Below are 24,206 nucleotides of genomic sequence, written 5' to 3'. Positions count from 1 at the left end.
CCTTGATGTCCTTTTGTTGTTGAATTGCTATGGCTAGAACTTCAAGTACTATATTGAATAGGTAGGGAGAAAGTTGGCAGCCTTGTCTAGTCCCTGATTTTAGTGGGATTGCTTTGAGCTTCTCTCCATTTAGTTTGACGTTGGCTACTGGTTTGCTATAGATTGCTTTTATTATGTTCAGGTATGGGCCTTGAATTCCTGATCTTTCCAAAACTTTTACCATGAAGGGGTGTTGGATTTTGTCAAATGCTTTCTCTGCATCTAACGAGATGATCATGTGGTTTTTGTCTTTGAGTTTGTTTATATAGTGGATTACGTTGATGGATTTCCGTATATTAAACCATCCCTCCATCTCTGGGATGAAGCCTACTTGGTCATGATGGATGATCTTTTGATGTGTTTTTAGATTCGGTTTGCTAGGATTTCATTGAGTATTTTTGCATCGGTATTGATAAGGGAAATTGGTTTGAAGTTCTCTTTCTTTGTTGGATCTTTGTGTGGTTTAGGTATCAGAGTAATTGTGGCTTCTTAGAATGAATTGGGTAGAGTACCTTCTGTTTCTATTTTGTGGAATAATTTGAGGAGAGTTGTAATTAGGTCTTCTTTGAAGGTCTGATAGAACTCTGCTCTAAACTCATCTGCTCCTGGGCTTTTTTTGGTTGGGTGACTATTGATGACTGCTTCTATTTCTTTAGGGGAAATGGGACTGTTTAGATGCCTAATCTGATCCTGATTTAACTATGGTACCTGTTATCTATCTAGGAATTTGTCCATTTCATCCAGGCTTTCTAGTTTTGTTGAGTATAGCCTTTTGTAGAAGAATCTGATGATGTTTTGGATTTCCTCAGGTTCTGTTGTTATGTCTCCTTTTTCATTTCTGATTTTGTTAATTAGGATGTTTTCCCTGTGCCCTCTAGTGAGTCTGGCTAAGGGTTTATCTATCTTGTTGATTTTCTCAAAGGACCAGCTCCTGGTTTTGTTGATTCTTTGAATAGTTTTTTTTTTTTTCCACTTGGTTGATTTCAGCCCTGAGTTTGATTATTTCCTGTTGTCTACTCAACTTGGGTGAATTTGCTTCCTTTAGTTCTAGAGCTTCTAGGTGTGCTGTCAGGCTGTTAGTGTATGCTCTCTCTAGTTTCTTTTTGGAGGCACTCAGGGATATGAAGTTTCCTCTTAGGACTGCCTTCATTGTGTCCCATAAGTTTGGGTATGTTGTGGCTTCATTTTCATTAAACTCTAAAAAGTCTTTAATTTCTTTATTTCATCCTTGACCAAGGAATCATTGAGTAGAGTGTTGTTCAGTTTCCATGTGAATGTTGTCTTTCTGTTATTTATATTGTTATTGAAGATCAGCCTTAGTCCGTGGTGATCAGATAGGATGCATGGGATAATTTCAATATTTTTGTATTTGTAGAGGCCTGTTTTGTGACCAATTATATGGTCAGTTTTGGAGGAGGTACTATGAGGTGCTGAAAAGAAGGTATTTTTGTTTGTTTGTTTGTTTTAGGATAAATTGTTCTGTAGATATCTATTAAATCCATTTGTTTCATAACTTCTGTTAGTGTCCATGTGTCTTTGTTTAGTTTCTGTTTCCAGGATCTTCTCATTGTTGAGAGTGGGTTGTTGAAGTCTCCCACTATTATTGTGTGAGGTGCAATGTGTGCTTTGAGCTTTACTAAAGTTTATTTAATGAAAGTGGCTGCCCTTGTATTTGGAGCATGGATATTCAGAATTGAGGGTTCATCTTGGTAGATTTTAACTTTGATGAGTATGAAGTGCCCCTCTTTGTCTTTTTGATAACTTTGGGATGGAAGTCGATTTTATTCGATATTAGAATGGCTACTCCAGCTTGTTTCTTCAGACCATTTGCTTGGAAAATTGTTTTCCAGCCTTTCACTCTGAGATCGTGTCTGTCCTTTTCCCTGAGGTGGGTTTCCTGTAAGCAACAAAATATTGGGTCCTGTTTGTGTAGCCAGTCTATTAGTCTATGTCTTTTCATTGGGGAATTGAGTCCATTGATATTAAGAGATATTAAGGAAAAGTAATTGTTGCTTTCTATTATTTTTGTTGTTAGAGTTGGCATTCTGTTCTTGTGGCTGTCTTCTTTTTGGTTTGTGGAGGGATTATTTTCTTGCTTTTTCTAGGGTTTGATTTCCATCCTTGTATTGTTTTTTTTTTTCTGTTATTATCCTTTGAAGGGCTGGATTTGCGGAAAGATAATGTGTGAATTTGGTTTTGTCATGGAATACTTTGGTTTCTCCATCTATGGTAATTGAGAGTTTTGCTGTGTATAGTACCCTGGGCTGGCATTTGTGTTCTCTTAGAGTCTGCATGACATTTGTCCAGGATCTTCTGGCTTTCATAGTCTCTGATGATTCAATTCCCCAATGAAAAGACATAGACTAATAGACTGGCTACACAAACAGGACCCAATAATTTGTTGCTCTGGTGAGAAGTCTGGTATAAGTCTAGTAGGCCTGCCTTTATATGTTACTTGACCTTTTCCCCTTACTGCTTTTAATATTCTATCTTTATTTAGTGCGTTTGTTGTTCTGATTATTATGTGTCGGGAGGATTTTCTTTTCTGGTCCAGTCTATTTGAAGTTCTGTAGGCTTCTTGTATGTTCATGCCATCTCTTTCTTTAGGTTTAGGAAGTTTTCTTCTATAATTTTGTTGAAGATATTTGCTGGCCCTTTAAGTTGAAAATCTTCATTCTCATCTACTCCTATTATCTGTAGGTTTGGTCTTCTCATTGTGTCCTGGATTTCGTGGATATTTTGAGTTAGGATTTTTGCATTTTGCATTTTCTATGATTGTTGTGCCGATGTTCTCTATGGAATCTTCTGCAGCTGAGAGTCTCTCTTCCATCTCTTGTATTTTGTTGCTGATGCTCGCATCTATGGTTCCAAATTTCTTTCCTAGGGTTTCTATCTTCAGCTTTGTCTCACTTTGGGTTTTCTTTATTGTGTCTACTTCCCTTTTTAGGTCTTGGATGGTTTTTTTCAATTCCATCACCTGTTTGGTGGTGTTTTCCTGTATTTCCTTAAGGACTTCTACCTCTTTAGCAGTGTTCTCCTGTATTTCTTTAAGTGAGTTATTAAAGTCCTTCTTGATATCCTCTACCAGCATCATGAGATATGATTTTAAATCCGAGTCTTGCTTTTCGGGTGTGTTGGCGTATCCAGGACTTGCTGAGTGGGAATTATGGGTTCTGATGATGGTGAGTGATCTTGGTTTCTGTTTGTAAGATTCTTACGTTTGCCTTTCACCATCTGGTAATCTCTGGAGTTAGTTGTTATAGTTGTCTCTGGTTGGAGTTTATTCCTCCTGTGATTCTGTTAGCCTCTGTCAGTAGACCTGGGAGTCCAGCTCTCTCCTGATTTTTAGTGGTCAAAGTACTCTCTGCAGGCAAGCTCTCCTCTTGTAGGGAAAGTTCACAGATATCTGGCGTTCAACCTGCCTCCTGGCTGAAGATGAAGGCCCGAAACAGGGCCTGTCCCAGAAGCTATGTTGCTTCTTTAGTCCGAACTCTCAACTGTGCAGACTAGTCTCTGAGGGATCAGGTGTTCCGGCCTTGAAATCTTTCAAAAATATGTTAAAACATCTAGGTAGTTTTAAAGAAATTATGGATTTGTCTTCCCCTCTGAGAACCTGATTTATTGATTTAGATTAATTTTGTTCTTGTTTGTTTGTTTAAGATGTACTCACTATGTAACCCTGGGACCTAGGAATCAGTATGTAGACCAGGCTAGCCTCAAATTCATAGAGATCTACTTACTTTGCCTCCAAAGTATTGAGATTAAAGGTGTGCACCACCATCCAGCTAGGAAATATAATTCTTAAAAGTATATACCAGGAGACACTAATGTGTAGATGTGGCTGGGAGCTAATGCTTTATATTAAGTTCCTGCATCATCTCTTTTACTGGTTTAATAAAAAGCAATAAATTTTGTCAGTAAGTTCCAGATTTATATCTAAGCTGGGCTTGGTGGTGCACGCCTTTAATCCCAGCACTCAGGAGGCAGAGTCAGGAGGATTTCTGATCTGGTCTACATAATAAGGTGCAGGACAGCCAGGGCTATACAGAGAAACCCTGTCTCGAAAAAACAACAACAACAACAACAAGAAAGGAAGGAAGGGAGGGAGGGAGGGAGGGAGGGAGGAAGGAAGGAAGGAAGGAAGGAAGGAAGGAAAAAAAACAAAGAAAAACCAGATTTATATCTCTACTTTTTATCCCTTGTCTCTGGAAGGGTGAAAAGGCTATATTGATCTATCCACTGGACATTACTCATTTATAACGCAAATCAGCATGTCATCTGAAATACATTTAAAGCACAACTTTTATTTAAATCCTAATTTCTTTCTTTACTACCCAAATAAATGGCACTGCCATCTGTTAAGTTATTGATGGTTAATAATAGATAGTTGTAATCCAATGAAAATCTTGCTAGGAATGGTGACCCACACCTATAATCCCAGCAATCCTGAGGCAGGAGGATTAGGAGTTCAAAGCCATCTTAATCTACAGAATACTAGCCCCACTTAAAAAAAAACAAAAAAAACAAAACAAAACAAAAACAAAACAGTCGGGCGTGATCGTGCACACCTTTAATCCCAGCACTTGGGAGGCAGAGGCAGGCGGATTTCTAAGTTCGAGGTCAGCCTGGTCTACAAAGTGAGTTCCAGGACAGCCAGGGCTACACAGAGAAACCCTGTCTCAAAAAAACAAAAAAGAAAAACAAACAAACAAAATACCAAAACAAAAACAGATCACCCTAATAGCAGTATTACAATATTGTAGAGAAACTAACTTATTTGAAGGTTTTATTTTGTATGACTCATGAGTATCAACTGTAGCAAATACCCAACATTGATATGTCTTATAATATAATGTATACTTAATGTGTTGGTAGGTGGGAAATTCTAGCTGCTAACACAAAAGCTGTTATGAAATAAATCTAAAGTTTTATATCCTGTTGTTAAGACAAAATACCCAAACTAAAGCAACTCACTGAAAAAAGAATTTCTCTTAGCTTACTGCCCCAGGGACTGTATATGCCATCACAGTAAGGAAGGTTGTATGATGTCATCCCCAAAACTTGTACAGGCAGTATGGATGCAGAGAAATAACAACAGGCACAGCTGAGTTAACACCGTGTACTCAGGATTTCTTTATGTAAGATTTTATCTCCTAAACATCTTTCCAAACATTACCACCTGCCGTGGACCACGTGTTCACCCACATAAGCCTATGATAGACATATTTAAATCGAGCATCCACCCTTCTGAGCCAGTGAGTGAATTTTATTAATATTAAGCTTCCTTTCAGATTTTTCTACAAACACATCTGGAGGAGTTGGGATGAGGAAGAGGAGGATGAGTATGACTATTTTGTCAGATGTGTTGAACCTCGACTGAGATTGTAAGTATTTACTACTGATGTGATCGACGCACAGAAGTAGATTGGTGTGCAAATCGTGCATGCGTGACAAGTTATTAAATAAACCTTATGAGATAAAACAGACACCTGTACAGTGTGTGTGTGTGTGTGAGTGTGTGTGTATGTGTGTGTGTATGTGTGTGTGTGTATGTGTGAGTGTGTGTGTGTGAGAGAGAGTGTGTGTGTATGTGTGTGTGTATGAGTGTGTGTGTGTGAGTGTGTGTGTATGTGTGTGTGTGTATGTGTGTGTGTATGTGTGAGTGTGTGTGTGTGAGAGAGTGTGTGTATGTGTGTGTATGAGTGTGTGTGTGAGTGTGTGTGTGTTAGTGTATGTGTGTATGAGTGTCTGTGTGTGTGTGTATGTGTGAGTGTGTGTGTATGAGTGTGTGTATGTGTGTATGAGTGTGTGTATGTGTCTATGTGTGAGTGTGTGTGTGTGAGTGTCTGTGTGTGTGTATGTGAGTGTGTATGTGTGTGTGTGTGTATGTGTGTCTGTGAGTGTGTATATGTGTGTGTGAGTGTGTGTGTGTGTGTGAGTGTGTGTATGTGTGTGTGTGTGTGCTGTTTTGTTTTGAGATAGAATCTTTCTATAGCCCAACCTGGGTTTGAACTTGTGATTATCTTCTCTTAGTTTCCCAAATATTCTGATAATGGGGGGGGGGGCATGCCATGCTATATTTATAAACTACATTTAAATGAGTTTTAAGAGTATCTAGGTTAAAAGCTTGTAAATCTGAATTGTTAGGAGCTAGATCAATCCAAAGCTTCCTCAGCATCCCCCAATGGAAAGGGGGGCGAGCAGGTAACTCTAGTTCTGTGTCCTTGTCCAGTGACTGATGTGGCAAAATCCAGAGTAGGACTGGGGCTAGAGCCAAAAGAGTTATGGGTTTAACTCCTCGGAACTTGGTTTTCCCCTCTAAAAGGACGTGGTTATCAGTAGCAAGGCAGCTGTATCTGAGGAACCCTACGTTTTCTATGCCAGCATTATCTCTCCTGATCTCGGCCATTTCCTCCCTACAAACAGTATATGATAAACCATAGTCTTTATCTTATAGTTTGTATGTTTTCCTTTCTAATTCAAAATACACTTTACCAAAATGTAGGGATCTGAAATATGAATTTATTATTTCCAAACTATGGAGTATCCATATAATTTTTTAAAAAGCTAATTTACATGGTTGCAGAAATGCTAAGAGACTTATTTTTAAATTTGAGCCTGGTTTTTATAGCTTGGTTGATCTTATGTGTCAGTCAGCTATGGTTTAGTTTTTGTGTTTGAAAAGTGGATTTGCAGGTTATCTTTAGATGCATATGGGTTAACTAAAGAACAGCAAGTCCGTTCTTTTCTAGTGTCTCCTAATATTTGAAAAGCCAAGAAATTTGTTTTCTTTAAAATATGATTGAGGGGCTGGAGAGATGGCTCAGTGACTAGGAACACTGACTACTCTTCAGAGGTCCTGAGTTCAATCCCCACATTCACCTGGTGCCTCATAACCATCTGTAATGGGATCTGATGCCCTACTCAGTCACTATAATTTGATATGGTTTTCTTCTCCCATCTTAATCAGAGCATTACTGATTTAAAACAACAAAACTCTTCTCCAAAATAGCTAAGGCAATAGTTCTTAACATTTAATATATATATTAGTTTCTGTAGAGAAATTTAGAAAGTGCATTTGTGTTCTAGAGACCAACTTAATTGTTCTGATTAGGAGCCAGGGCATTTACATTTTTAGGTGCTCCACAGGTGAGTATGATATTAAGTTATGGTTAAAACCTCTGGTCTGGGGCTACTTAGTATATTTTTAAGTGAGAAATAAAATAGTTATTTAAAATATATATCTATTGGTCAGGCACTGGGAGAGCCTCTCAGGGAACAGCTATGCCAGGCTCCTGTCAGCAAGCGCTTCTTGGCATTAGCAATAGTATCTGGGTTTGGTGTCAGCAGATGGGATGGGTCTCCAGGTGGGGCAGTCTCTGGATGGCATTTCCTTCAGTCTCTGCTCCACTCTTTGTCCTTGCATTTCCTTAATCAGGAACAATTCTGGGTTAAAATTTTTGGATACAGGTGCTCGCAACCAACCATTAGACTGAGCATGGGCACCCCAATGGAAGAATTAGGGGAAGGAATGATGGAGCTGAAGGGGATTGCAACCCCATAGGAAGAACAACAATATCAACTAAGCAGACCCCTTAGAGTTCCCAGGGACTAAACCACCAACCAAAGAGTACACATGGAGGACCCATGGCTCCAATTGCATATGTAGCAGAAGATTGCCTAATCTGGCATCAGTGGGCGGGGAGGCCCTTGGTCTTGTGGAGGCTCAGTGCCCCAGCGTAGTGGGATGCTAGGGCCATGAGGCGGGAGTGGGTGGGTGGGTAGGGAAGCACCCTCAGAGAGGCAAGGGGAGTAGGGATGGGATGGGGGTTTGTGGAGGGGAAACTTTGAAATGTAAATAAATAAAATAACCAATAAAAAGTATATATAATGATAGTAATAGTGTACTTAAGTTTTATATTTATTTTCTTTTTTTTATTACCATTTACCCATTGGCTCTATCTAAACACTTTTTACATTTTTTTAAATCTAACTCTTTTTCTTTGTTGAGTTAGGATGGAGGTCTGTTTATCTTCTCAAAGAACTAACTCTTGATACACTAATACTTTGTATTGGTTTTTTTCTCTATATTATTAATTGCTACTTTAAGGTTTTGCTATTTTCTACATCTTGAATTATTAAGTAATTATTGTTTTTATTATTTCATAATTATTAATCATTAAACAAATAATCATGAAGACTTGTATCATTAAGTCATTTATTTGTGCTCTTTCTGATTTTCTAGTGTTGGTCCTTGGAGCAATAAAGTTCTCTCCTAGAACTGCTTCTAATGTGTCTCAGAGGTTTTATGGTGTTGTTCTTTTGTTCTTACTTAGTTTCAGGGATACTTTTATTTCTTTGACCAGTTTGCCATTCAGTAATGAGTTGTTTAGCGTCTATAAGTTTATACATTTACCAGAGTTTTATTTGTATCAATTTTATTTTTAAATGTTTAGATAGGATAATGGGATTGTTTTATGTTTCTGTATTAAAGTTTTTTATTATTGTTGTATATGAATTCTTTTATGCCATTTTGGATCATGGAGTTTTTGTTTTGTTCTGTTTTGTTTTAATCATTCAACTACAGCAGAAAATTATTTTCTGGGTACAATCTGAGTTGGCAGTTGTGGTCCTTTAGAACTTAAGAGTTTACTTCTTTTGCCTCTTTCTTCAGGGCTTCCACTGGGAAATCAAATGTGATTCTGGAGGACTTTCCTTTATATGTCATTTACATCTCCTCTCTTCTAGCTTACTATAGTTTTTCTTTGTCCTGTATAGTGTTTTGACTATGATATGCGGTAGAGTGTTTACTTTTCTGGTTTTGAGTAGTTGGAGTTCTTTGTGCTTCCTATCTATATTATTGTGTCCCTTCTTTGTTTGGAAAAGTTTTCTTCAGTGATGTTGAAGATCTGATTCATGCCTTTGCCTTCAGATTGTTCTTCTTTGCCTATAATTTCAAATTTTGAGGGTATCCCACATTTCTGAGTTTTGGTTTTTTTTAACTCTTTGATTAAAAATAACAATCATTTCTTAGCTTATTTTTTTTCTAGAACTGCTCTGTATCTGAGAGTCTTGCTATCCAGTCTTCTGCTTGATTCATATAATTGTAAGGCTTTTCTCTAAGTTCTTTAATTGGAATACTGAGTTTTTTCATTCCACCTTCACTTTGACTTATATTCTCTTAAATGTTCTCTTTATTGAATTGTTTTCAAATCTCAAATTATCTTCATTAAGCTGTATATTTAAATATATTTTCTTGTCTGTTACTCAAGTATTTATTGTTATCCTCTTGGAGATCAATCAAATGTTTGTGCCTTTAAGTTTTTTATGAAATTTATGAATATTTGTCTAAATTCTAAGTTCATCTAGGAAGTTCTCATTAGAGAGCACTTCTGTAGGACCAGTGGTTTGATGGGAGACATGCTATTTTGGCCTTTCATGTTTTTGTTTTTACAGTTTGACCTGGGCAAGTGGACTTCTTTCTTTGGTTGTGTGTCTGATGTGTGAATCTGGCCTTCTTTAAATTAGGCTAAGCCTAGAGATGTGCCTCTAGAGCAAGGCCAGACATAGCAGGTAGATGAGCTGTTTAATTGGACTTGGGAAACATGGCTCCTAAACCACAAGTGTATAGCTAGTACCAGAAAGAAGGTTATTAAGTGAAGGAGGTTCCTGAGCACAGCTCTAGAACTAGGATTATGAGTTTGCAGCTGGTGGGGGAGGGGGAGGTAAAGCCAGGACAAGGGAATAAGAAGCTTCCCAAGAATGTTAGGAAACTACTAGAAAAGGTAATGGATTTCAATTTGGTTTTAAACTTTCAGGTATTATGACATACTTGAAGATCGAGTTCCCTCGGGACTTATTGTTGACTACCACAATCTGTTGTCTCAATGTGAAGAGAGTTACAGGAAATTTTTAAATCTGAGAAGCAGTTTGTCCAATTGTAATTCTGATTCTGAGCAGGAAAATATCTCCATGGTGGAAGGGTTAAATTTGTATTCAGAAATTGAACAGTTGAAACAAAAGCTAAAGCTCATTGAGAATCCTTTGTTAAGGTATGTGAAGTTTTGTTGTTCTTAATTATTTAGCACATCATCTTTCTAGCTATCTTAGTGAGAACTGATGGGTCTTCTTGATTTTTTAAAGATATGTTTTTGGTTATCAGAAGAACTCTAATATCCAAGGAAAGGGTACTCGTCAAAATGGCCAGAAGGTCATCCATGTGGTTTCCTCCACCATGAAGACAGGTCTACTTCGGTCTCTATTCAAGGACAGGTTTTGTGAGGAGTCTTGCAAAGAAGAAACAGAAATTAAGGTAAAAGAAGTTATTGCTCCAAATGACTAGTTTTGATTCACTCCAGATTTTTACCAGTTCTCCAAATAATTATAAGAACTTTCTGGAGCTGGTTTTCTGTGAGATCCAAATTGTAAGAGCACTGTTCTTCAATGATAACACACGTTGTTAGCTGCCTGTCACTTCAGTGACAAGCACACAACTGAGCTAAGAGCACTATAAAAAAGACAAAGTTTTGATTTTTTGTTTGTTTTTTTTTTTTTGAGAGGGGGTTTCTCTGTGTAGCCCTGGCTGTCCTGGAACTCACTTTGTAGACCAGGCTGGCCTCGAACTCAGAAATCCGCCTGTCTCTGCCTCCCGAGTGCTGAATCCCATCATGCGCCATCGCCCGGCTTTGATTAATTTTCATGAGATACATAAAGGCACTTGAAGTTCTACCTAAGTGGCTTTGGGGGATGTAATTTTACAATATGCTGTTGTTTTCTAGTTCCATAGTGATCTGTTGTCTGGTATAAATGCCTGCTATGATGGTGACACTGTCATTATTTGTCCTGGCCATTATGTAGTTCATGGCACCTGTTCCATAGCTGACTCCATTGAGTTGGAAGGTGAGTATGGAAGATCATAACCAAACTTTCATTTGTAGCAAGTAAACAGTAAGTTAGTGGTCGTGATTAGCGCCAAGAATGAATCAACCCATCTGATCTCACTTTTGGTTTTGGTTTACCTTCTCAACAACCTGTGCCTGTCACTTTCTCCTTATTCCCTATAAGTGTCGAACCTTTGATCCCCAATTTTCCTTCTACTTTCATATCAACGTGTATTCTATTATTCCTCACACCTCTCTCCCTTAAAGCTTTTCCTTCCTCTCATTGTTCCTTTTCTAGTTTAATGACAAATACATACATCTCCTCTCTTACACATACAAATACATAAAAGTTAGAAACTAAGATACACATATAAGAAAGAAAATGAGGTATTTGACTTTCTCAATCTGGATTACCTCACTTAATATTTTCTACTTCCACTTACCTGTGAACTTTATAATTTCATCTCTTCTTTTATAATTGTATATATTATATATGTAGTGTGTAGAAGTACAGCAATTTTGTTATCCATCATTAGTTGATGCATATCTATTCTGATTCTTTTTTGTTTGTTTCTGTTTTTTGTTTTATTAGATATTTTCTTTATAAACATTTCAAATGCTAGCCCGAAAGTTCCCTATACCCTCCCTCTCCTCCCCTACCCACCCACTCCTACTTCTTGGCCCTGATATTCCCCTGTACTGAGGCATATAAAGTTTGCAATACCACGGGGCCTCTCTTCCCACTGATGGCCAACTAGGCCATCCTCTGCTACATATGCAGCTAGAGTCAAGAGCTCTGGGGGTACTGGGTAGTTCATATTGTTGTTCCACCTATAGGGTTGCAGACCCCTTCAGCTCCTTGGGTGTTTTCTCTAGCTTCTCCATTGGGGGCCCTGTGTTCCATCCTATAGATGACTGTGAGCATCCACTTCTGTATTTGCCAGGCACTGGCATAGCCTCACATGAAACAGCTATATCAGGGTCCCTTCAGCAAAATCTTTCTGGCATATGCAATAGTGTCTGCGTTTGGTGGCAGATCATGGATGGATCCCCAGGTTCAGTAGTCTCTAGATGGTCCATCCTTTTGTCTTAGCTCCAAACTTTGTCTCTGTAACTCCTTTCATGGGTATTTTGTTCCCTACTGGAACAGAAATAAATATAAATGAGCAAGTATCTCTTTAGTTGGTTTGGAGAGCTCTTTGAGTATATGTCCAGGAGTAGTATAGCAGGGTCATGTTAGTTCTATTTTTAGCATAATAAGAAAATCTTCTTCACTGATTTCCATAGTCCATATTACATTACTACTAATAGTGCATAATAATTCTCCACATCTTTCACCAGCATTTGGTATCATTTATTTTCTTAAGGATGGCCATTTGACTATGGCAAAATGAAATCTCATGGTAGTTTTAATTTGCCTTTTCCTAATGTCTAAGAATGTTAAAGACTAAAGATATTTGTTGGCCATTTGTACTACTTCTTTGAATACTCTCTATTCAGTTTCTATGGCCTTTTTTTATTGGGTTTCTTGTTTTCTTTTAGTACTTTGAGTCCTTTTTCTATTCTATATATTAACCATCTGTTGAATGTATAGCTGGAAAATATTTTCTACAATTCTAAAGGATACATTTTCCCTCAATTAAGGTCCTTTGCTGTACAGATGATTTTTAGTTCCATTAGGTCAAATTTATTGTTTGTTGGTCTTATCTCCTAAATACATAGAGTCCTTATTTATGCATAGATCTTGAAGTCTTCCCTGTTTATTTCTCTAACAGTTTCAGAGTTTGGGGGCTTATGTTCAAATATTTGATCAATTTGGAATTGGTTTTCTCTCTCTCTCTCTCTCTCTCTCTCTCTCTCTCTCTCTCTCTCTCTCTCTCTGTGTGTGTGTGTGTGTGTGTGTGTGTGTGTGTGTGTGTGTGTGTGTGTGTGATGAGGGGTCATCTAATTTCATTCTCCTACATGCATATATCTTTTTCCAAACACACTTTGTTAAAGAGACTGTCTATTTTTGGAATCTTTGTCACAAATAAAATGGTTGTAGCTGCATGGGTTTATATCTGGATCTTATGTTCCATTGATCTACATGCCCTACATGTGTGTGTGTACATGTACACAAACCAACACCATACTTGTTTTGGTAAATGGTGATACTTTTTTTCTTTAAACTCAGTGTTGCTTTGGCTTTATTAGTACTCTTAAAAATTAAAAGAGGGCTGGGCAGGGTGGCACCTGCCTTTAATCCCCACACTTAGGAGGCAGAGGCAGGCGGATTTCTGAGTTCAAGGCCAACCTGGTCTACAAAGTGAGTTCCAGGACAGCCAGCGCTATACAAAGAAACCCTGTCTTGAAAAACCAAAAAATTAAAATTAAAAGTAAATAAATAAATAAATAAAAGAGGTAACTATTAACATTTTTTCTTGACAGTTTCACAAATACTATGTGTTATAATTTTATTCATCCTCACTCACTCATTACCTTCTATCATTTTTCTTTTATTTGAACCACTTTTTCCTACATAAAACCCTAATGAAACCCACCCCTATCCTCTCCAGCATCCATTAGCAGTCATCAGCTCCTCGGGAAGGAATAAAGTCTCATGGACACCTTATCTATGCATGATGAAAAACTGAAAGGCTTAGTCTTGTATAGGCATCTATAAATTCTGTTTTTCCATGGCTGCAATGGCCCTGGTATAGCTGGATGGCAGCATTTCTTAATACTCTTCACAATGTTCTGATTGTTAACTTTTGTTGTCCCCTGACTTCTGTGATATCTCCTGGGCTTTGGATAGTGGTTATTCAGCAGAGGTTGATATAGATGTTGCTTAGCGTCACTCAGCACTTTGACAAGGTATGTCTCCCTCTGCAAAGGCTAAAAACATGTTTAGAAGGCAGTTGGACAGGGCTGGTGAGATGGCTCAGCAGTTAAGATCGCCGACTGCTCTTCCAAAGGTCCTGAGTTCAAATCCCAGCAACCACATGGTGGCTCACAACCATCCGTAACAAAATCTGATGCTCTCTTCTGGAGTGTCTGAAGACAGCTACAGTGTACTTACATATCATACATACATACATACATACATACATATTTTAAAAAAGAAGGCAGTTGGACAACATGTTCGTTTTTATAGACAGAGGTAGTATGTTCTTCCCTTGGGACCATGAGCTCCTCGATCATATAATTTTGACCAGGTTTAGAGTACCAGGTAAGTAATCTATCCACAGGAATAGCCTTCATGTCCATTTACAAAGCAATTAGTTATTCCCAAAATAGTCATTCTACCATTATATTAATGAGCATATCCTGTTTGGCAGGTGTGTTTTATCACATGTGTGATCTACAATTAGGTGAGACTGTTGATAAGATTCTTTTGTGGCAGCCTGGATAGCACCTTCTGGTTATGTGAACCTTAGCCAGCATAGAGGGCATTTTCTGCACAGTTCCTACCTCTTTCTTTGTGTCCTACACCAAAAGTATTTTACTCTCAAGTTCTGGTAGGTGACTAAGAGCAATGACAATAGCCTATGTTCTTTTATTGACTTCTGAAATTGTTCTGGCCTACAAGTCATGAGATAGTATACCTCTTGTATTGGACTCTTATTTAAAAGCTTCTCTTTTTTCTTATTTAAATTCGTATAATTATTTTGTATTACTACCATCATCATCATTAAAGTAATAGGTTTCCATATAGCTTTTTTATCCTCAGTTTTCTTTCCCCATTCCCTATCTTCCCAGTACCCCTATATCCCTGCCCAAACCCTTTCATGCCTAGGCCCCCACTTTCATGTCCTTGTATTTAACTGCCTCCTCCTTTAGTGCTCCCTCTGACCATGAAATCTTTCTTGCCTCTATAAAGAATTAAATTCAAATTTTAAAAAAATTAAATATTGAAGTTATGTATTCAAGGAAAAAAATTGGGTTTCCCTTTGTGGACCTAGGCTACTCTACTCAGTGTCACACTTTCTCCATTTTCCTGCAAATTTACTATCTTCCTTTCTTATGGTTGTATAGAACTCCATTGTGCATATGTGCTTCATTCTTATTGTTCATTCATCAGGTGGTAGGCAGTTAGATTGTCTTAATATGTTTGTATGTAGATGTTTGTCTTCATTCTTCCTAGGTGATTTTACTCTCTTCCTTAGGATATGGCCTACCAGATGACATTGTCATAGAAAAGAGGGGCAAAGGAGATACTTTTGTGGATTGCACGGGTATGGATGTTAAAATTTCAGGCATAAAATTTATTCAGCATGATTCTGTGGAAGGAATCTTAAGTAAGTATCTGGATGTTTGTTGTATTTTTTGTTTTGAGCTTTGAGAGAAAAGTCGACTGTGCATGAAAGTTAAAATTTAATATAATTGAATATATGGGAGGCAGATTAATAACTCGTATAGCATGACAATTTAGGAAGCATCAAAGTTTTATAACTTGTTTTATTCTTGGAAACTTATCAGTTTCTTTTCTGTTACTGTTTGTTGTTGTTTGTTTGTTTGTTTGTTTGTTGTTCTTGTTTTTGAGAGAAGGTCTCACTCTGAACTAGCTGTCCTGGAATTATAGCAAATAGTCATCCTGTCTCAGCCTCCGGAGCCTTGGCTTTATAGGCAGATCTCACCATATCTTTCACAAGTATAACAGTGTTAAAGTTGTGGAACCCTTCAGAGGTGGGACCTAGTAGTAGCTAATTAGATTACAGGGGTTCTAGTCTCAGGAATGGAATAATATAGGTTTCATGGGAGCAGATTAGTTTCCAGGGAGTAAGTTTTTATAAGAATGAACAGGATACGGGGGCTGGTGAGATGGCTCAGTGAGTAAGAACACTGTTCTACCAAAGATCCTGAGTTCAAATCCCAGCAACCACATGGTGGCTCACAACCACCCATAATGAGAGCTAATGCCCTCTTCTGGTGCATCTGAAGTCAGCTACAGTGTACTTATGTATAATAATAAATAAATCTTTTTTTTAAAAAAAAGCATGAACATGATACCTTTGTACTCTTTCTTCCTTGCTAGTACATGTACACCTTCTGCATGCAATTTCTATTCCTTATGCCTCTCCACATTGTAACATAGCTGGGAAGATATTATCAGATACCTTGCTGTTCCTAGTTTGCAGATACTAGAATCGTGTATCAGGTATTTTGTTATAGACACACAAAAAGTGACCAAGACATTGTACCTGTTAACTGCAGTTAATGTCAGGATAGCTGGCCTGAGAGCTTCTGGGGCTTCTCGTGTATCCACCTCTCATCTCACTCTAGGATCTCTGGGATTGCGTGTATGCACTACTATCTATACCTGGCTTTACCACAGTTCTGGGTATTTAAATTTAGGTCCTCATGTCTTGGCAAATGCTTCACCCACTAAGCCAGTCATTTATTATTAAAAATGTAACCTTTAGTTTTTAGGAAATAGTTAAAAATAGATACTGCTATATATTTTATGAGTTTGTAACGTGTACCAACATTTAAATGATACCTCTGAAAAATATCCTATTATCTAATTATGATCTATACCATCACAGTTTGTACAAACTTTCTACTTTTCCATTCAGTTTTGGAAATATCAGCCATATTAACTTTAATTTTAACTTTAATAAACTTTCTAGATTTCCCTTATATAAAAATCATTTTATCCTTTATATTAAATCTTTATTGAATAAAAAAAATCATTCGTCTTTTACTTCCTGGGTTTTTTTCTTAATAACTTGAGGACCATATGTGCTTGATTATTGAGAGTAGGTACTGAAAAAGTAGGTACTTATCATCAGTATGCAAACAATGATGTGCAGGTTTTGAGTTTACTCATCTCAGCAGGAAGCCCGTCAGCTCTAGGAAAAGGTTTGGCCTAATTGTTTATATTTGGAATTCCCAAGAGATCATAGAATTTAACCTTTATGTTTTTATTACTGCCCATAGCGTGTCATGTTTTTACCCATGTGTTGCTTTCAAATTTTATGGTGGGTTTTGTTTTTAAGGTTGCTGTCAGCCAGTTGGCTGCTTTCAGCAAATTATTACCACATCACACACATAAACATAATACATTGTATGGTGAGAGACATGACGTAGTGTATAACTTAAGGTTAAAGCTATACATTCACTTAAGTTGTAAAAGCTGATTACATAAGTTCAAAACAAGTTGGTTACACTGTTCTCTTAAAGGCCAATGTGGTGGTTTAAATGAGAATGGCCCCAAATTGGCTCATATATTTGAGTTTTTGGTTCCCAGTTGGTGGATTATTGGGAAAGATTAGGGGGTGTGGTCTTGTTGGAGAAGGTGTGGTTTCAGAGGTGGGCTTATAGATTTCAAAATTTCCACACCAGACTGAGACTCATTCTCTGCCTGCTTGTTGCTGACCAGGATGTAAAAATCTCTGGTACTTTTTCAGCACCATGTCTGCCTATCCACTACCATGTTCCCCACTGTGATGATAATGAACTTACCCTCTAAAACTGTTAATCTCACACATACACTTATAAAAGTTGTCTTGGTCATGATATCTCTTCACAGCAATCCACCAGTGACCAACGCACCAAATTAAATGTAAGCAGCTGAATACACAACAGGATAGGTTAAGTGCCTAATCTTAACCGATCTCAACATATATTATTAGCTTGGCTGCAAAGTGCATCAAAAGTTAAGTCTTTTGGGGGTTAAGAGACATTTTTATAAAGAATCATCACAATGTCTAATGCTAGCTTTAAACTGTTTCTGATATTGATATATTACTTAAAATAGTTAATATTTTTGTTACAGTCATTCACCATGGCAAGACCACACTGGAAAACTGTGTACTACAATGTGAAACCACAGGAGTCACAGTGCGCACATCAGCAGAACTTTTCATGAAAAACTCAGATGTATATGGTGCCAAGGTATTGGTTTATCTTTGGAAAGAAGTAATTATGGTATTTAAGTTTGAAGTAAATCAAATATGATACCAAGATGTAAATCTATTATTTCTTCAATGAAAATCAGACACTTACTATCTCCTAGTCACCTAAAATGTAGGTAGTCATTAAAAATACGACCACTCTAGCATCTTATAAACAGGCTACTAAGAATAGAATTCATTATCTAATGTTCTCAATGGTAAGCCTTAAAAAGTATAGACTCGTAAGATTATACTTTGTGAAACTGAAGAAGTTGTTCAGTGATTAAGAGCATATACTGCACTTTGAGAAGACCCAGATTCAGTTCCCAGTACCCATGTTAGCATACTAACATCTCCTTGTGACTTTAGCTCCAGAGATCCTGACATCCTTTCTGTGAACTCTGGGCACCTGTAGTCAAATTCTCACATTCCTACACACAGACCTACACATATAACATATAATTTTAAAAATCTTTTTACAAGCTCATAACTTTGTAAATAAGTTTCTAACAATTGGAGCTATTACTGTAAGTGCTTAAGAATTTCACACATGAATACACATATCCACCTCCTTTCCCTTCTCCAATTCTTCCCCTACTTCTCTACTACTTTCCCTCCCAACTTCTTGTGTTTCCTTTTTTAAACCCTCTATATCCATGTACTGCTGCTTATATACATATGTGGTTTAGGGCATGAACTGTCTTAGGCTTGTATGTTTAAATACTTTTGACTAATGATTGAGACAATGGTCATTTTGAATAACTATATTTCAACAAAATTGTTAAATAATTTATTAATATAATCAAAAAGTTGATTTGTCTAGAATGAAACCGTGTAATCATTAAGTGTGGCACTCTTTACTCCATATATATGTATATGTATGTCTTTATAAGGGAGTGTATGTGTAATTTTATGTGTGTGCTAGTATGTATCTCTGTGCAGTGTAATGTGCATGTGTGTTTGTTTGTGTACATGTATGCTTAAGTACACATGCATATGTAAGATAGTAGTTGGCAGTCAGTGTCTTCCTCAATCACTTTTACAGTATTTTTTTGAAGTAGGGTTTCACTGGCTGTGGAGCTCAGTTAGTCTAGCTGATCAGTGACGCTTGCTGCAAAACCTGAAAACCTGAGCTTGGTCCGTGGGAACCAAAACTATGGAAGAGTAGTATTGACTAATGTTAGTTGTAGGTGCCACAGTAGAGAGAGAAGCTCACCAAGATGATTTGCATAAGAAGCAGAGTGGTCCAGCCTTCCTGGAAGACTCACCATGACTTGGTTCACTCCAGTTACTTTTATTCAATCATTACACAAAATTAATTGGGGCTGGGAAAGGGTCTACTTACCAAAGTTATTTTGACCTTGCTACCCAAGAGAGCAGACAACTCGCCCAAATCTTGGTTCCTTTTTATCATGGCTAGCCATAATCAAAAGTAAGAACTCCCAAGTTTGCCAGGAATGTTCTAGGACTAGGGTTTGTGCGGGTGCAAGCTCTCATTTAGTGCCAAGTACAGATCTTCCAGAGAGATGACATCTCTTCAAGGTTAAAACAGTCTCAAAACAATTTCTCAACCTCTACCGATTAACCTAAATATAGCAAAGGCTTTGCTGAAACATTTCATTTAAAAGCAGACACAAAGGCTTTACTATGCATGTCACTACAGGAGAGAACCAACTCCTACAAATTGTTTTCTGACTTCCACAGACATACCATGACATATGTACACTCACGTTTGTACATTCACAGACATCCCCAATATAAATAAATATGAAAGAAGGGAGGGAGGGAGGGAGGGAGGGAGGGAGGGAGGAAGGAAGGAAGGAAGGAAGGAAGGAAGGAAGGAAGGAAGGAAGGAAGGAAGGAAGGAAGGAAGGAAGGAAGGAAAAGCTTTTCTTTTTTTAGCTTTTCTTTTTAAAATATTTGTTTGTATAGGAGTGTTTCGCCTGCTTCTGTGTCTGTGCGCCACATATGTTCCTGGTGCTCATGGAGAAGGGCCAGAAGAGGGTGTCAGATTCCCTGGAATTAGGCTCATGATTTTGTGAGCCACCATATGGGTGCTAGGAATTGAACCCTGGGTCCTCTAGACTAGTAGCCAGTGATCTTAACTGATGAGCCATCTCTCCTGCCCCTGGTTTGACTTTTTAAAGCTTTACGTCATATTTTATAGGGTGCTGGTATAGAAATATATCCTGGAAGTAAATGTACCCTGACTGACAATGGAATCCATCACTGCAAGGAAGGAATTCTCATTAAGGTAGGTATTGGCTGAAACATTTTTCTAAAGGTTAGAATAATTTCACCCCTAAAAAAGTTATGTTTATTTCATTCTTATGTTGTGCTCTGTTCATTTTTTGTAAAGTATAAACATTGTTTAAATTTTAATAACACTAATAGTGATTAAAATTTTTCTAAAAAGCTTTTGATATCTTCAGATCTACAGAAATAAAAACATTGCTACAACTTACTAATAAGCATAGCTTTTTTGCTTTTATTTTTAGAAATAGTGTGGGAAAGGGTAGAAAATTGATGAAACATATGTTTAATATGACAATTCCTTACGACATTTGTTTTCAATGTCACAGGACTTCCTTGATGAACATTATGATATTCCCAAAATATCGATGATAAATAACGTCATACACAATAATGAAGGTTATGGTGTTGTTTTGGTGAAGCCTACAATTTTCTGTGATCTACAGGAAAATACACAAGATGAAATTAATGGTATGCTATATTTAGTAATTTAATTTTAAGGGATGTAAATGTTTTTATTAATCAAATATAAAAATAGATCTAGTTTACTCTATTTCAGCACCAAATTCTGATGAGGACTTTGGTTTTCTCCCTCAAATATTGCTGAAAGTCTAGGGATGTAGTTCAGCTTGTAGACTGCTGGCCGAACATGCACAAAACTGTAGTTTCAGTCCCAACATTTGGGAGTTAGAAGCAGGAGGGTTGAAGGTCAAAGTTATACTTAACTACAGAGAGCCAGAGATCACTTTTCAAAAAAAAGAGAGAGAAAGAGCTTCGAGTATGCTTGGTCATAGAGATAGAACAAGGTCAGAGAGAATGGTGAAGCAATTATTGAATCTAAGCATAGAAATTCAAATTTCAAATTAAGCATTGAAATTGCTAATTTCAAATTTAGCTTGTTGATCTGTTCATTTGGAGCTTCAGTGTGGTTCAGTAAGTCTTCTTGGCTTCTTGCGTATAAAACAAAATGACTTCTGTAGATATTTGTGGAGGATAGAAGTAAGAAATGAATTTTCTAAGTTTGAAGTTTCTTTTGCGTTTACTTTTCATTGGTAAATGAAAAGTTTCTCTCAGTTACCACTTTTCCTGACAGAAAAGGAAAGCACACACAGTGGAAATTTGTAAATCTCAAGCCACTGATGTGTAAATCACTTTTAAATATAAGACCTAAAGAAGTAAAAAGTACTAGTATGGCTGTGGAAATTTGAAGTGGTTTGAAGAATAGGCCTTGTCATCCTTCAGGAGCCCTTCCAGTCAGGACAGAACAAAGAACAGCTGAGATGCATGTGGAAGAGGCCCTTACCTTTTAAGCTCTGGAGGACGAATCTACACCCAATGCTACTCGTGTCATTCGTCTGCAGAGTCCGTGGTATAGATCTTAGGACTAAGCTTGGCTGGAATCATTCTGTAGCCCCATTGATTAAGATACACAGATTCAAGCTTATGCTTTGAATCTTCTGCAGCCAGCTAGGAAAAACAAAAACAAAAAACTTGCCTAGATAGGCTTAATCACATTAGAAGATAATAATAACATTGGAAGATAATAACAAAATATTTTTGCATTTAGCAATCATGAGAGTGTCAGGAGCTATCTAGGAAAGGCTAAGGCTAGCAGATGACCTTTCTCAAGGTGACCCACCATTTTTGCATGGGTGAGCTCTGAGAGGCAAGGTCCCTAGGCACTTCATCTCAGGATTGCTTCTTGCAGCTGCTATACCTTTCCTGTCACTATTATATAGCCTAAGGATTCCTGGGCATTAACCTACCACTGTTGAGCAGATTTCCTGCAGATCAACATAAAGGCGAACTTTCATAATTGCTGTTTAGATGAATTAATGATAGAATTCCTGATTTGATTCAAATAATCTTAGGAAGAAAGTTTTAAGATGGTTTTATTTGTTTTACTAGAAATATGTAATAAAATTAGAATCAAGAATGAAATATGCCCACTTCTCATAAATAGTAAGTAAGAGCTACATAATAAGCAATACAATGAGCTTTTATAATTACACTAAAAAACCATATATGCTTGGGAGAAATTTGTGTTAAAGCAAAAACATTCAGGTGCAAGGATGAAGCCACAAGTGTGCACTATGATAAGGCAAGGCCATGTAAAGACTTTTGCGTTGAACTTATAATGAGCTTACAATGTGAAACAGTGCTTTGTACTTATTATTAATACTTCTCTGTAACTCCCCTTTCATGTAACATTTTATCTATGAGGTAATTCTTACATAGAGAACTTTTTGTCTAAAAAGCTATGAAAAAAAAAAAGCTGAAAGTAATAAAGACAGATGGTGTAACTAGTTTCCACCTCACCTGGTGTGTGTGTTGTCTGTGTGAGTGGCTTTTTTCCTTTCCGTTCTTCTCTCTCTGGTTCAAAAAGACGTAATGAGCTTTCTGGCCAGTGAGAGGCTTCTTAGCTGACTGGCCAGAGACAAAAGCACTAGCAATAAATCCTTTTCATAATTGCCCAGCACTTGTTCAAGCACAGAGAGTTAGAGCAAAAGGAAGCCAGTGGTTTTCATCCAGAAAATAAGCAAGAGAGTGTTAAGTTTGCAGAAGCCATCAGCTTCTAGCCCCCAGAGTTACAGAGCTGGAGATCATCCAACTCTGTGTTCCACCTCAACTCCAAACCCCAGGAGGCCAGGGCAGGCCACCAGCATGAGAGTACAACTCTTTTTTTCTTTCTTTTTTTTTTTTTTTTTTTTAATTTGGTTTTACAAGACAGGGTTTCGCTGTGTAGCCCTGGCTGTCCTGGAACTCTGTAGACCAGGCTGGCCTCAAACTCAGAAATCCACCTACCTCTGCCTTCCAAGTGCTGGGATTAAAGGCATGCGCCACCACGCCTGGCTGAGAGTACAACTCTTGAGGATGGGAACTAGCTAGTAGATTGTGAGTTTAACAACTAGCTCCCAGTACATAGCTTAGCAGATAGTAAATATCTAGGAACATATCTGTCCAGTGACTGAGATTTTAGGATGAAGAAGGTAAACAAAGTTTAAAATTAATGACCCTATTAATGAAACTTTGCAAGAAGATCTAAGTAGCTACTCATTGAGATTTTTATAGTAAAGAAATTCTATAAACTCTTGGCAGAAAATACTTGAATCTAAAAGACTGTATTAGAAATATCTCCTTGTTTGTTTAAACTGTATGTTTAACTTCATTATAATTTGTTTCCTCAGACAATATGGTTCAGAAAAATAAAGAGGCAGATGTCACTGAAGGATTAGATCTGGAAGAAATGCTTCAGTGTGTGGCTAGCAAAATGGAGCCTTATGCCACAGCTGACTTTAATGAACAAGCTAAGGGAAACTGTGAAATTATAAATGAACTACTTGCTATTTCCATGCAAAAAGGCCGGATGAAGAAAAGACTGAGTGAACTTGGGATTACACAAGCTGATGACAACATAATGTCACAGGAGATGTTTATTGAAATTATGGGGAACCAGTTTAAGTGGAATGGCAAAGGGAGTTTTGGCACATTTCTTTACTAGCTACAATAATATCAATACTCACAAAATACTGTATTTTGAACATGTCTTAAGTATGCTGCTTATATACTTTGCTTCATTTGCTTCATGGCTGTGTATTATATAAAGTGTACTTGATTAAGCTTGTGTGAAATGTGGATTTATTTCTATCTATATGTATTACATACAAAGCACACCTTTGTAAGAAAGCCACAAAAAACATAAAATATGACTGTAGATGTAGTGAAGGAAGATGAAATATTGTAACTTGTGAGTTGTCTAGGAGCCAGCGGCCCTGGCCTGGGGCTGAGAACAAAGCAGAACAGGCCCAGGCATGCCAGGGCAAGGCTGTTGTTAAGGCATTCCTAAGAACATCTTGACAGTAAAGATGGAAAGGTATGCAAGGACAAACAGGGCTATATTATCTGAGTCAACACCATCTGGCCGGAACCTCCCCTCAATCCGAGGACAAGCAGGGCTATCTTGTCTGAGTCAACACCATCTGGCCGGAACCTCCCTTCTGTCTATTACCCCTTGGCGCCGGGTAAAGTCATACATCAACTGGTTGTTATGTGAACAAAGATAAGCCCCAAGCCCACCGGAACAAAGTCCTGATGCCCCTTTTTGCTGACATATAATCTTTCTGTTAATATTTTAATGAGCCAATCCAGTACCTTTGCT

General features: G+C 37.5%; 1 protein-coding gene across 1 annotated transcript in view; it reads left to right on the top strand.

Annotated features, from left to right (window-relative positions):
• The window catches only part of Shcbp1 (Shc SH2-domain binding protein 1), a 43,592-nt gene extending 19,925 nt beyond the window's left edge, over positions 1 to 23,667 (top strand). Inside the window, exons 5-13 of the mRNA NM_011369.3 lie at positions 5,331 to 5,423; positions 9,858 to 10,091; positions 10,183 to 10,351; positions 10,818 to 10,938; positions 15,065 to 15,196; positions 17,677 to 17,795; positions 19,962 to 20,048; positions 20,377 to 20,518; positions 23,236 to 23,667. Of these exons, the coding sequence (NP_035499.1) occupies positions 5,331 to 5,423; positions 9,858 to 10,091; positions 10,183 to 10,351; positions 10,818 to 10,938; positions 15,065 to 15,196; positions 17,677 to 17,795; positions 19,962 to 20,048; positions 20,377 to 20,518; positions 23,236 to 23,549 (1,411 nt within the window). The 3' untranslated portion in view covers positions 23,550 to 23,667. The remainder of the gene's footprint in view (positions 1 to 5,330; positions 5,424 to 9,857; positions 10,092 to 10,182; positions 10,352 to 10,817; positions 10,939 to 15,064; positions 15,197 to 17,676; positions 17,796 to 19,961; positions 20,049 to 20,376; positions 20,519 to 23,235) is intronic.
• The last annotated feature ends 539 nt before the right edge of the window (positions 23,668 to 24,206 follow it).

This window comes from Mus musculus, chromosome 8, assembly GCF_000001635.26.
Source record: "Mus musculus strain C57BL/6J chromosome 8, GRCm38.p6 C57BL/6J".
Classification (NCBI taxonomy): domain Eukaryota; kingdom Metazoa; phylum Chordata; class Mammalia; order Rodentia; family Muridae; genus Mus; species Mus musculus.
This window is presented reverse-complemented; position numbering and strand designations above follow the sequence as displayed.